The 13,768-nt window shown below is 38.8% G+C and overlaps 1 protein-coding gene across 2 annotated transcripts in view; it reads right to left on the reverse strand.

Moving 5' to 3' along the window:
- Nucleotides 1–9,272: 9,272 nt before the first annotated feature.
- Nucleotides 9,273–13,768, reverse strand: part of PAPOLA (poly(A) polymerase alpha) — a 76,678-nt gene continuing 72,182 nt past the window's right edge. For both annotated transcript variants that reach the window (XM_073241888.1, XM_073241887.1), the window contains exons 21-22: nt 13,509–13,583; nt 9,273–11,455 (exon numbers count right to left, since the gene is read on the reverse strand). In XM_073241888.1, the coding sequence (XP_073097989.1) occupies nt 11,360–11,455; nt 13,509–13,583 (171 nt within the window). In that variant the 3' untranslated portion in view covers nt 9,273–11,359. The remainder of the gene's footprint in view (nt 11,456–13,508; nt 13,584–13,768) is intronic.

Consider the following 13,768-nt stretch of genomic DNA (forward strand, 5'->3'; position numbering starts at 1 on the left):
AGAGCCAAGCAGCCGGAGGATGCAGGGAGGGCACAGTGGTACAGGAGTGAGCCCCAGCGTCCAACAGCACGTGCCGCGGCTCCGCGCTGGGCCGGCGCCTCTGAACGAACCAGCCTCTCCATCAGGACCCGGGATTGTTGATACCTTCCTTCGTAGGGCTGCTGGAAGGGTCCGGTGAGGTGGGGTCCCATGTGGCACTTAGTTTGAGCCAGGGTGTTATTCTGTCCTGTAGGACAGAGTGATTGGTCCTTGAACACCCAGGTCAGGGAGGAAGAGACAAGAGGGAGGAACCTGAGTGCTGAACTGGCGTCAAGGAGTACGGGTGAGCAAGGAGCAAGGGGAAGGGCTTGGACCTGGATCTGAAAGAGCGAATGCCAAGGACATGACGGGGAGGGCCCGGAGCATCCCCGTGCAGGCTGGTCACTGGCAAAGGATGGTTTCTCTGGCTGCCTGCTGATACTAGGCACAATGCAAGCCACGTCGTAGGCGGTTTGGATTGATTCACTGAGTTCATCCCTACGAGGTATGTAGCCCGGTGCAATGCACAGCTGGTCAGGCACAGCCCCCGAGGGACTGAGCCGCACCGTCTGTCAAGTTCAGTTTGCACTCCTTTCTCCCCGACCCAGGTCATGACCCCACTAAAGGCTTGGACCATGTCTTGGTCATGTTGAAATGTCTGATGACCTCCAAGACCCTTCATGACAGGGCTGCACCATCTCCTTCCGGTTAACCTACCACTCACGCTCCCAGCACTGGCCTCTGGTGCTTTGCTCTCCACCCCTGCCGTGCCTTCCCATCAGTGCCTTTGTATGAGCCCTTGGCCGGGCCTAGCAAGCGCCCCAGGCTCCCCCAGCTCCCCAGCTCCCCCACTCCGCTTCGTGACCACCAAATTACCATGCAAATGGCACCTACTTTCTGTCCTCCTCCTGGAGGCCACCGAGAAGCTGCATGCTCCCTCAGCACAGCCAGATGTGCCCCTCCCCCACCCTAGCTCCTGTTCACTAAACTCCGGAAACTCTGGCACCCTTCCTGCTCCTGAGGTCACCGAGCTCCTTCTTCAGAAAATGCTGCCCCCTCGAACCCTGCATCTGGCCCAAGCTTACCCAATAAAGGGGGCTCCTGTCCTTTTTGGAAGGCTAAGCCTTCTATGATTTGTAATTTATTTATTTGTCTGCCATCCTTGCTCCTTGAACCGGGAGCTTCCGTAAGGCCAGGAGCTGGTGCAGGTTTTGCTCACCATGTACACCCAGGGTCTCTCTACACATCTGATGAAAGTGAACCAGTGTCTCCAAACAGAAAGGGCCTGGGCTTTGGGAACTGCCAGACAGAGCTGTCATAGCAGCTACATGTGCTGGCCCCCCGTGTCCTAAAGTGCCTAGCACAAGGTAGCTACTTAGCCCCTGCCTGCTAGCCTCATTCTCTGTGACAGCACCAGGCTCGGCAGGATCAGCGACCATTTGCTGAGTGAATGAATCCTCACAGGAGGCAAGAACTGCATCCATCAGAATTACATCACTACCTCACAAAAATAAAGAGGGGGTGGACGAAGGGAAGAGCGGGCTGAGGCAAAACTTTCGGAACTTATTTTTCTAACCATTGATAGGGTCTTCGTTTCAACACAAAGCAAATCACCCATGAACCGCCGCAATTCAATCGTCTCCTTAGGAATCCCAGTCTCCCCATCGCACGCTCACCGCGCTCCTCTCCACTGCCCCTCCTGGGTCTACACACCACGTCTCTCCAAGTCCTTAAGGCCACACTCCAAAGGGTGCTCATTAGGACGCACTATACCTATTCAACAGCCATGACCATTTGTAGGGAAAATACTTCTGATATAAAATTGCTTACTTAAGATTACCTCAACTATGTGTAAAAAAAAGGTGTATGAGAGACAAAATACATAAGATTCAAAAAACTAGCTGAGAGGCAGGATTATAGACTTTGATTTTCTTCTTTATACCTTCTCATGTTTTTCAAGTATTCAATATCCCTAATGTAATCAGAAAAAAAGTCAACATTAACAAATTCTACATGGCATCAAATATGCCTAAAATCACTTCACCCAAAAATTATTTGCCAAATAACACATTAACCCACAATCCACATCGTAAACAATATTTACCAGTCATGGCATTTTATATATAATCAACAAGACCCTCCCCACAAAAAATTATTTTTAAGTAGATTTCTATTTTTTTTAAACATTAACTTATATCTAATTCCTCTAAAAGCACTTCTGCCTTAATTTTGTGTTAAGAAAAATTTATCAAATACCTTCAGATATAATATAGTATTTACAACACCTCCTGAGCAACCCCTAAGGTATCATTCATTGTTGGTATTTTTATTTAATTATGAGCACTTAAAACTTCTTTAGCATTTCTTCTAGGTGGTCTTATGTCTTAATTGGCTTAACAAGAAAAAAAATAAGGAATCATTCTAAACAATATGGAAAATTGTATTTTAAATAGAAATTTTAGGCAAACCAGTTATGCGAATAGGATATGAATGGGTCAGTTTACCCATACTAGCCAGAGCCTGAACCTTCTCCGTACTAATAAACATGCATTAATTTCCTCGTCTTACTTAAGTCCACCTCCCCCTACAGCCATTCACCACCTGCCTTTGCAAACCCCTGCCCCTCCTCACCTCTAGTAGGCCAGCTTCAAGGAAATCCAGACAGCAGAAATGCACTGTTTTGAAACCAGAAGCCTATACAGAAAGAGCTAGCAACCGTGGCCTTTCCAACGATAATATCCAGACACACTGAAAGGCAACAATCTTAACGTGGGAAAACACAAGGTCCTATTTCAAGAGTTAACTTTCAAAGCAGATTCAAATCCCAATTTACTGTGTGACCATGGGCAAGGTGTTTCACAAACGAAACCTGTTTTCCTCATCTGTAAATGGTGACACCACTTACCATGTCAGCACCAATCCCATATATTGCTATGGACTGCTTGACATGAGCTACGGTCTGGGGTATTTCCCAGGTCCATTCACTGTTCCCACGCTCAGCCAGCAGCAGGCAGGCATGCCGTCTACTCGGCTGTGCACTGCGTCTGTGAGGTGAGAGCTGTCTGATGAAGATGTCAGTCTACCTCCACCTCACATTAATTTTAAAAGCGAAGGAGGTTCCTGACTCCAGACTCTTTCCTCTCTACTCTGGTCCTGCCCAAATCTCTCACCAGGAAAGCAGCTTTGGCAATTTGAAGAGGGTGGTTTGGTAGATATTTGTAGCCTGCAAATGGCTTTTGCACTTGCCCTCTAACAAATTCAACGTGGGTTTAACCTAGCATTTGAAAAAAAAATCTGATTCCCTAAACATCTATTTACTTGCTAGTCCCATCAAATTCCGGTAAGAATTAAGCTATGAAGAATGAATTACTATTTACTTAGAAACTGAAAAGTGTTTAACAACTTGTCCATGGTCACCTGGCCCTGGATGGACAGAAAGATAGGGTTTGTCCTTCCTGAAGGTCTGGGCTTTTGCTTTTAAATCACCGGACCAGGCTCACTTCTCAGCACTCAGGAGACATTAACACGCTCTGCCGGTGGCTTCAGAAGCCTCATGTGCAAGACTTGATGCAAAACGGAGGACAGTTCAACTAAAAGACCAAGGTTTGGCAATATCCAACTTACAAATCATAAGAAAAGGCTTTTTTTCTCTCCACTACTACCTGGGGACCTCCAGCAGAGCAGGTTCAGGCTACTCCCACCAACTAGATAGAAAATAGCAAGAAACTGGTGACAATATTTGGCTGAAATAATTACTTACAAACAAAACCTGCTGTCAGGTTGCTCTGACACAAACTTTAAACTTTAATGCAATCTCAAACATTCAACATTCTTCCAATGTTAAAGTTTTAGATCCTACCTTGGACCAACACTCAAATTGCCACAGATCATTTTGGTTACCCCAACTAAAACTAAAATTTAGTCAAAACTTTAAGATTAATGAATGTTCCAGGGTAAATGCTGAAGAGCTAAAGCTGAGATCTGAATGCGGCTCTGACTTGAAAGCAGGCATTTTTTTCCACTACCACAGAAAAGGTGTTCGCTGAGTTTCAATTCAGCTAACATCTGATGAAATGGCAGCCAAGATGAATGGCTTCTTGGGCAACTTTGCTGATGACTGCTTCTAGCATGTACCAAGCCTGACACAGATGATCCAATATCCTATGGAATTAAATTCTTATACCAGATGCTAGGCACCCCTACCACAATGGCACCTCCACTAGAAGTAGGCTTGAGTCCTTCACTGAAAAAGCTTAGACCTCGTCTCTTATCCTCCATGGAACCCCAAGCTTCTAATTGGTTCCAGCACGAATGGTCAGCCCAGGGCCACATCCCGAGAACCAAAACTCCAGTTCTCTGCTGTCGCCCGTCTTCTCTGGGCTCTGAGGCAGGGAGGTGAGGACCACCACCTCCTGGAGTTCATGTACACGTGGCCCTGCCACCCAGTGAGGGAGGGCCAGGGCTGCTGGGGCTGTGGAGAGGAAGGCCTGAGGGGTCCACAGCCAGGCACCAGATCTCAAGGCTTCCTGTGTCTCTGCCCCAGGTGCACTTAGGCAAGTTATTCAGACTCTGCCAGAGAGCCAAGGTACTCTGGCCCCTCTGACCACTGTGGTCCTAACACATCATGGTCATAAAACATCCCAGCATATTTTACTTGGGATAAGAAAACAAGTGACAACTCCCAAACCTGTTTTGAAGGTCTCATGTTAAAGGAAGTAGAGATGAGTCAGATCTTGCTTCTAAAGCGAATAGTTAAGACTGCTGTGGATCAAGGAAACCACTTCCACCTTGAGTTGAGCCTTATCTAAAATTTTAAACACTATGCAGCAGTACAAATGAGATATGGAGTTCCTCCTCAATTAAAATGGCTGAGGATGTCATGGACAAGGATGAACTAGGTGTTTCATTAGGTTCCTTCCTTGAGATTCTATGAAGTTATTTACATTAAAAAAAAGCTTTGTTGGAGAAAATCCAAGTTTTGGCAGGGGGCAAAAACTGTACTTGCAAAGTAAATCTGTTCAAGTCACATTGTCAAGAAACTAGTGTTCATATTTGGGTCATTTAACAAGGGCCACAATGATATGGAAATATCCTTAAAAGAGAAATCTAATAATCTCATATTTGAGAAAATAGAATATATAACCTAGGACAATTTTTAAATTACAGGCAAAATCTGTGTCTTTACAGTCAGTAGAGTGCCAAATATTCTAGTAGCCCATCAAGGAGAGAACTGCTTAACTGAATGCCAGCAGCCTAAGTTGACCAGCAGTGAGAGATGAAATATATACACAATTGTCATGACTAATAACATAACACCCCATAGCCAACACCTATTGTAGCCAGTGATTTTTCTTGACGCTGTCACACTTGGCCTCCCATAATTGTGAAGAGACTGTTTTCCAGAAGAAACTAGACTTTCTACAAAGATTATAGGAGTATTTTCTAAATAAAAAATTTTACTTAACTAGTATGAATTATAAGTGCTTTTGAGGATATGTAAAAATAATTATTTTACAGTTGGGAATTGTGTGTCATATTTGCAAATATATTTGTCCTGAGCATTCTATAACTTAAGGATAAAAATGGGAATGGGAAACAAGGCTGAATTAGAGATGTAGTAGCCTAACAGTGCAGTAAAGCTCCTCCTAACAGTCTTGGCACAGCGTCCAGGCACGGCCGGTTCTCTGCTGGGGGCGACTTTCTTGGCTGTGAAGGCAGAGCATGCCCTCTGTCACTCACAGGGAGCAGTTCTGCCCAACTGTCTCTTTTCAACAACTTTATCATCAATCTCTTTATTAACAGCTCCACTGCAGTCAGAAAACGCAAACAAGGACCAATTCTCATGCCAGATTTCTGGAAATCACATAGCACCAGGCACCACACAGTGTGAAAGTTTGTAAGGAGGGTGTTGTGCCAAGAGAGAAGACAGCATCCACGAGGAACAAGCACAAAGTTGGGACATTTCACATTATATTAAAATACATATACCTATTTTCTTATGCCTCAAATATGAAAAGACCTCAAGTACCCACCTGTGTGTATGTATGAGAACTGAGAGAACAGCAGTGACACCTGTCATTTTACTCCCTACAAGTAACTGATTTTTTTATTTCCGTAAGTCCTCTTGGCGTAAAAATTGTATCATATCAAAAAAAATTTTTTTTTACTACTTCAGGACTACATGACACTATCAGAAAACACAAGACAGATAACTGCAATGAGCTATAATAAACCCATAAAACTGGTATTTTTTAATTAACCAAAATACATATTTCCAAATTGGAATCTGTTAGATCAAAACAAAGCATCTTACAAATTAACTAAGGAAATGCTCCTAAAAGACTGGCAGAATATTAAGAGACTTAAGATTTTTTTAAAAATCAGGTATAATCAAATGACTAATGAAATTAAAAACACCCAAGTTAAATAAAAACCAAGTAGTCTGGATAGTTTCAAATATTGAGATGCATGGTACTTACACTGGATGACACTTTATCACTTTAACTGTTAATTATATTGTATGCAGCCCAAGACTTAAGCCTCAAACTTAATGGTTTTCATTTATTTTGTATTTCAACCCATTGATGCAATTGTTGAAAAAAATGTTCAGTAACTAGAACAATTTGTTCTTAAGACCCTGATACTATATAACTGAATTCACACTGCTCCAGACAACGCTCTTTGCTGTGATACATCTTAAGTAAACTGTTTCAGGGCAGTGATATCCGCTCAGGTGGAAAAGGAACTCTGCTGCCAAGACAAAAGCGGCAGGCCAAGTTCAAGACAAGGATGAGTTAGCGCTGGGACTGCCACACCCCCATCGTTTATTCCACAATGTAAAACAATGTAAACACACCCTTGAGGCTTTCCCTGGTCAAATGTGGGACCCAGTAAGCATGGACGGTTTAGCATAAATCCAGTCTCACCACTAAAAAATAAATAAGAACAACACATATAAACAAAAACTCCAAGTCCAGTGGCAAGGAGGAAATTATTTTTGATTAAGGGCACTAACCTATACCTTAGAAACAGCATAGTAAAAATATAAAGCTTTGACTGAAGCACACATATACACAGACTGTCCTATTCATTTCAAATAAATGCATTTCCCATTCTACTAGTACAATTTAAAGATACCCAAAACAGAAGGAAAGTGACCCTGTTGTCTTCTTTATATTGAAGTATGAATACTTTCAAAGTTTACATTTTAAATAGTACATGGTTGAACCCTAAAAGCTTGAAATACTTTGCCCTCTGTAGATGCGATTTTTAGCTATCTGAAAATGTGAAGCATTTAAAAAGATAATTAGAGGAAAAAAAGCACAATTACAATCACAACCTTTCACACAAATGTGAGCTTTCTGAACAGGAAAGGCCTGTGAATTTTGGGAGGGAATGAAGAAAGGAATAATGCACTTGAACTTCTATCCCTTTCAATAAAAATACACTATGGCTGGCTGCAACGACAGCCCCGTAACAGTGAGGAGGCACATCGGGAAGGCAGAAAAGCTGAAGTTTAAATGAGTCCCAAGTACATGAAATCACTTCTAGAACAAGGTGCGTACAATGACTTCTGGAACAAATGGCTCAGAAATATTGATACCACCTTTCTTAGGACCAATAAAGCTATATAAAATGTCACAAGAATATTTAATCTGGTAAGTATAAAGGATGAAAAATTGATTATACAAATGAGAAACATATTACACAGAACTAAACACCATGTGTTGCTATATGACTGAAAACCATGTTTATTACAGAACATACTTATAATATTTTATTTATCAATTTCAGGTCTGAATTAAGACAGCAGCCATTTATGATTCTGATTTGAAGAAAAACTAAGAGAAAAGGAATAAAGTGGAACATTAACAAAACAAACCATGCGATTCAAGCCAAAAGGCAACTAATTTTTCTTGTACTATTCTTTTATTAGAATTAAAATAGGTGAAAAGTATATCCAAAGGGTTGTTCAATGCCTTTTTAGGTAAACAATTTATCTTTTTTTTATTTGTTTAAACACACTAACAGTTAATATTTCCAAAGCTTGGTCTACAAGTTTGTGTATATTAATGATTTAGCCTTTCATACATCAATTACTACTTGGAGCTGCTGATCATTTATTGCCACCTTGAGTGCAGCCAGAATTAATACTACGCAGAGCTCTAAAACATTTTTCTGTGTGGAGAAAAAAACAGAGGTGTTAATTAGAAAAATACGAACTTTATTCCAGAATATACCCAGAGCCACAAAATACATAACTGTCAATTATTTCACTAATTCAGCAAATGCATGAAATGCCAAAAGACCATGTAGATGACAAAACTCAGAAAGTGTGATATTCAGTCCCATGTTTAAGTGTCTATCAAGGTAAAATACAGCAAGTTCAATTTTATTGGTGTTCACAATGAAGTCAAGGGTAATTTTTATAGTATTTTCCCTTTTACTGAACAGTCCAAAAAGCTAAATTTTATTTTAACAGGAAGTTACCTCACACTGCAATTATGTTTTATATATAATAAAGGTACCAGAATTTGGAATTTCAGGAATGAAATATGCACAACTGCACGGTCCCTAAGAATAATGGCTTTTATATAAGGAGGTCCATCGTTCCACTCAAAGCACTTCAGATAACCAAACTCAGGAGCTGGTCATTATGAACACAGAGCGGTTCATTCCTAACCCATGAGTTAACACATGCAGTGTCGAGCATTTGGGCATTTAAGAGAAGCAGTATCTGATTTGGGTTTAATGAAATGAGAAACGTTAAGATCCTGGCTGGTTGTGGTCTATAATCCTAAATATACTGAAAAACAACAGTGCCACCTGCTGACATCAGAGATAAAGCACCAAATGCTTTGAAAACCAAGAGCTTTGAAAAGGAAACACCATCAGTGCTACACTGCCTACATGAATGGAATAAATACATATAAAAGGCACAGCGTATACATACACACAGTATTTTAGAAGATGGGACAGTTGAAAGTGAATACTAACTACATTCATATTTTCCTCCCTAATGATCAATTATATGAAAAATAGATACCTGATAATGTGAAATATTAGTTAATATTAGGCTGCAGCTAATGGCTTAAATTAACTAGAATCAAGCCTTTTCTAAATGTAACCAAAGCCAATTCTTTTGCAAATCTTCACTTAGAGCCATACTATAAACTTACAAGCAGGACCAATTATACAACTGAGAAAACAAAAGAAATAAAATGTCAGTCAAAAGAAACCAGTCAATTGTGGGATTGTGCTGTTTTTTTCTTTTTTATTGTGTTTTCAATGGAGAAATACATCATCTGTTTACAAAATAGCTCTTGAAAAATACAAGGAGTACAGATACTATAAAACAAAGCAAACTCCAGTCATGAGACACTACGTACATCATGCGAAAGCAACAGTCTGATCTCCAGGTTATGAAATCTAGAATTAAAAAGTCACTACACAGAAAAGGTCCAAGTTTCCAGATTGGTAAAACTTGGGTGCAGTTACATGAAACATTTAATAAACTGAATTTTTTTCCCCGATGTGTAAACAAAATGACAAGACTAAATCTGTGCCTGGCAATTTCAATCTAACTCTGAAGCTACACAAAACACACAGACACCTTGTACACTTCACCTGTTAGTATGACCATCTTTTTTCTTAAGTGGTGGGAGGAAGGGCAAGGTGACTGTGCAGAGCAAAGATGTGGGAAGTAGAAATGTTGTATACTAGACATTATAAAAAATGTTGTATACTAGACATTATAAAGTATGGTGAAAAGAAAGCCTCAATTAATGCATAGCCTAGGGGGAGAAAGACTACACTCCAACTTTGGAAAATTAATTTAGAAAGATGGGGAAGAGTTTAAGTAACTGCATTGTTAACATGAAAAATGCACATGTGATAGAATGGAGCACAATGGAGGATTCATGAAACATGCTCATCAGAAAAACCTCTTAGGTCTGCTTTGTCCAGATTAAACAAAGAGTAGGTTCATCAACACCTGGCATCCCTCAGACCTTGTAAAGATGGATATTTTCTGTTGCTTGATTTTGAGGAATTATTTTCTTTAAACAAAGGAGTTCCTAACCTGCTGATAGGCTAAAACAAAGTGAAAAAGCAGTAGAGAGCTGACTAGATGTTAAATGCTTGCTGGAAATGATTTTTAAAATGTTTCTACATGTAAAATTTACTGATAAATTTTGGTCAGCCATTTAAAAATAAAAATCATTTTAAAATTCTTGGAGAAAATGCCTTTTAGCCTACATTTAAAATTGAAAATCAACTTTACTATAGACAGGATTCTGTGGAGTGTACAAAATTCCTCATAGTTAGAGATCAAATGGCCATCCAAGATAGGTATCATGTTTCACAGGCATTACTTTTAGTCACCCTAAAATTTTAGCCATGGGACCAAAATTAAGTATTCTGTGCCATGTGGACACAGGATCATTCGTTTCACATCATGGCTTAAGAAAAGACTGGCATTTTGTGTTTTTATGAAATGCTACTTTATGCATACAAGCAGAAAGGGAAAAAGAAAGAGAGGGAGCAAAAAGCTTTGTTTCAAAGACAGCAGATAGAAGGCAAATGAATACAGAGCTTTAATAAGCTCAAAGAAAAATATCTGTTGGCTCATCACTGATTTTTATGCACTCTAAACAGTACTACAAATAAAACCAATATGTCATTTCTTAATCATGACCACACTGAACCAAGTATTTCCTAGTTATTCTTTCAATGTCAAATATATACCCCAGAGCTGACATTCTGAAGGGTTACAGCTACCGCACAGGGGCTGAACTAGATGTGCTCTTATCCCTTCTCTGAAGTCTAACAGTATACACCACTGCACAACGGCATCCAATTTGAAGACTAATGGTAAAGGAAATTCTTCAGGAAGAAATGAAAATCCATCAAGCTGAAAATCTAAAATTAGTTCTACTTTCTAATAAAAAAAAAAATACATAAAAGTGCATCATCAGAACAAGGAATTCTTATGCCAGTTTGTATTGCAAATTTTCCAAACAATGCATCAAACAGAAACCCAATCCAGATGTCAATTATGAATACAAATATAGCTTGAGGTTTTTTTTCTTTTTCTGAAGGCAGTAATTTTTTGAAATAGTTAATGCAACTGTTGCTAACACAATAATAATAGTACTCCTGGCTTCACATACTAACCTGGACTTCCGATCAAGTGTTGATTAGCCCAGCAAGAGAGGTCACCAAAATAACCTAAATCCATTTGCAGTCATGCCTAGTCTTGTACCCACCATTCTCCTTTTTTAGCATTTGAAGACAACAGGTTGAGTTGGCAGATATTGTTTATGGACCCCTGAGGTTGTTTTTACCGATTCAATCTCAGTTTTATTGAATTCTTGATAACAGGAATAGGATTCGCAGGAAGAGCAGGGATATCAGAAAGGTCTGTACTGGCTGTTTTCTGAGAACAAGAGCAAAGAACACAACATCGTTCAAAGCACTGCAACGTAACAATGACATTCACTTTCCCACTGCTTTCCCTCCTAAGAAATGGATGGGACCTTATCATAAGCATTAAAAATTTAAAGAAAAACACCCTAAAATGTTGTTAAAATGGAGTATAAATACACGACTACTACTATAAAATTACTGTTCAATGCTTGTAGAAATTTTCAAATTAAGCAGGAATATTTTAGCAATATACAGAACACCTAAGTTATCTCTACTGCAGCTTTTATAGACATAGTCTTAAGAATGACCTGTCATATTATTAATTTCATGTTAAACTCGTATTAACTCTACCAGTTACAACATTGGCTGGTACTGGAGCGCCCCCATGTGGGAGAACACTTGAAGCTCACCTTGAACACAGGAGCAGCACTTACGAGTAAATTTATTATTTGCTGACTCTGTAGATTATGAAATTGAACCCATCCAACTGAACAGTAACTGAATTACTTATTCTAAATTTTAGGGACATTTTATTTGTTAAGAAACATTAAATCACAAATATTTTTTTAACATTCAAAAACAGAGAGATGAATTTTAAATGTTTTATTGTGGAAAATCCCAGACATATATAAAAGTAGAGAATTGACATAATGAATCCCTGTGTATTCATTACCCAGCTTCATCAACTCCCAATTCAAAACCAATCCACTGTCCTCCCACCTTCACTCGGAGAGTATTCTGAAGCAAATCCCAAATCTTATTCTTTCATCTATAAATATTTCAAGTTTATCTCAAAACAATAAGGTTTCTTTATTAGACATGACTACACTATTATAATCACTTCTCCCAAAAGAAATATGCCACTTATATCAACAAATGCAGGATCTATTTTTTTTTAATCACCATAATCATTCTTTTGTAACTGAGTGACTTTTCTCAAAATGGTCTTAGGAATCTTTTCATTAGAAAGAAAATTCTATTTCCTCACAAAAATATCTAAAAGGCAAATACACATTGGTAGTAATCGCTATAGAAATGAACTCAGTAAGATGAACTATGAGAGCAGATCCCTGCAGAGTAATCAGGAAAACCAAAAGACATGCAGCCACAACACAGGACAGCTGAAGTGTGATAAACAAGTTTGTGCACCTATCAATATCAAGCACATTTCCTAATGTTTTTACTTCCCTCCCTCTCCCAAAAATTTTATTTAAGGTTATGGAAATACAAGACATTCCAGAAAATAAACATGATATTTTTATCTTTGGGGGCCTTGGTTCACGGCTAGCAAAAACACATTTTAAAATTATCACATTAAAATAACTCTGAACTACAAAGCAGCAAGTATCATTTTACCAGTTCAGCAACACGACTATGTAACAAGTGTTACCTCAAGTTGTAGAGGTCAAGCAGTTTAACATCAACTTAAATAAAATATTTACTTTGTGTCAGAGTTTGACCTGGACTTTGCAGAGCGTATTCAATTTAAAAGGATTCAAGAAGACAATTATTTCACAAAGAAAATGAAGGTTCACAAATCAATTTAAAAAAAGATTCCAAGTGACTACTATATGCAAGGACTGTCACAAGCAGAATTTCTAGGACAAATGAAGAAGTAATTTTAAAGTATGGGCTGTATTAAATTAATAACTGAAAATCAGAAGTAAAAAGTGAGGCAGAAACACATTTAAATGTAAAAAGATCATAATAGCCTTGTAAAAAAAATCCATGAAAAATGTTTTTCGTTATCATTGTTTTCCATTTTTGACCTATATAAATAAAACCTCATGGCATATTGTGACTAGTGAGGATTTAAACGATTTGCAATATCAAATAATATATAAGGGGATGAGTTAACATCTTGACAGTGTAAAAGAATGGTTTCCACCAAATCTAGTGCTCTACCTTTAAACTATAATAAATACATTTATAGGCTAGTAAATAATTACTTTCAATAAAAATAACTTTAACAGTAGTCTTCTGTATATGCTCATTTTAATTCATTATACCATACTAATCTTAACAACATTTATAAAACTCTCCTTGCTTTTTGCACTTAGTACCTGAGAGGCCAACAGAGAAGCCGCTGTCTGAAGAGTTTCTGATTGAGTTGTACTTGTCTCTGTATCAAGTTGTTCCTGTGAGACAAAGAGGATGGGGGAGGAAACAGACTTAAAAAAGAATAAAAGAACATAACTGGGTTTGGTGGCTAATAAAGAGGACAAATTGGAAGACAGGAGGGATCAAGAGAGAGATGTGACTACATTAATGATCCATTAAGCCTCATTGTAGGTTATTTCACCATTTAAGATACACATAAATT

This window comes from Manis javanica, chromosome 8 (genome assembly GCF_040802235.1).
Source record: "Manis javanica isolate MJ-LG chromosome 8, MJ_LKY, whole genome shotgun sequence".
In the NCBI taxonomy this organism is placed as follows: Eukaryota; Metazoa; Chordata; class Mammalia; order Pholidota; family Manidae; genus Manis; species Manis javanica.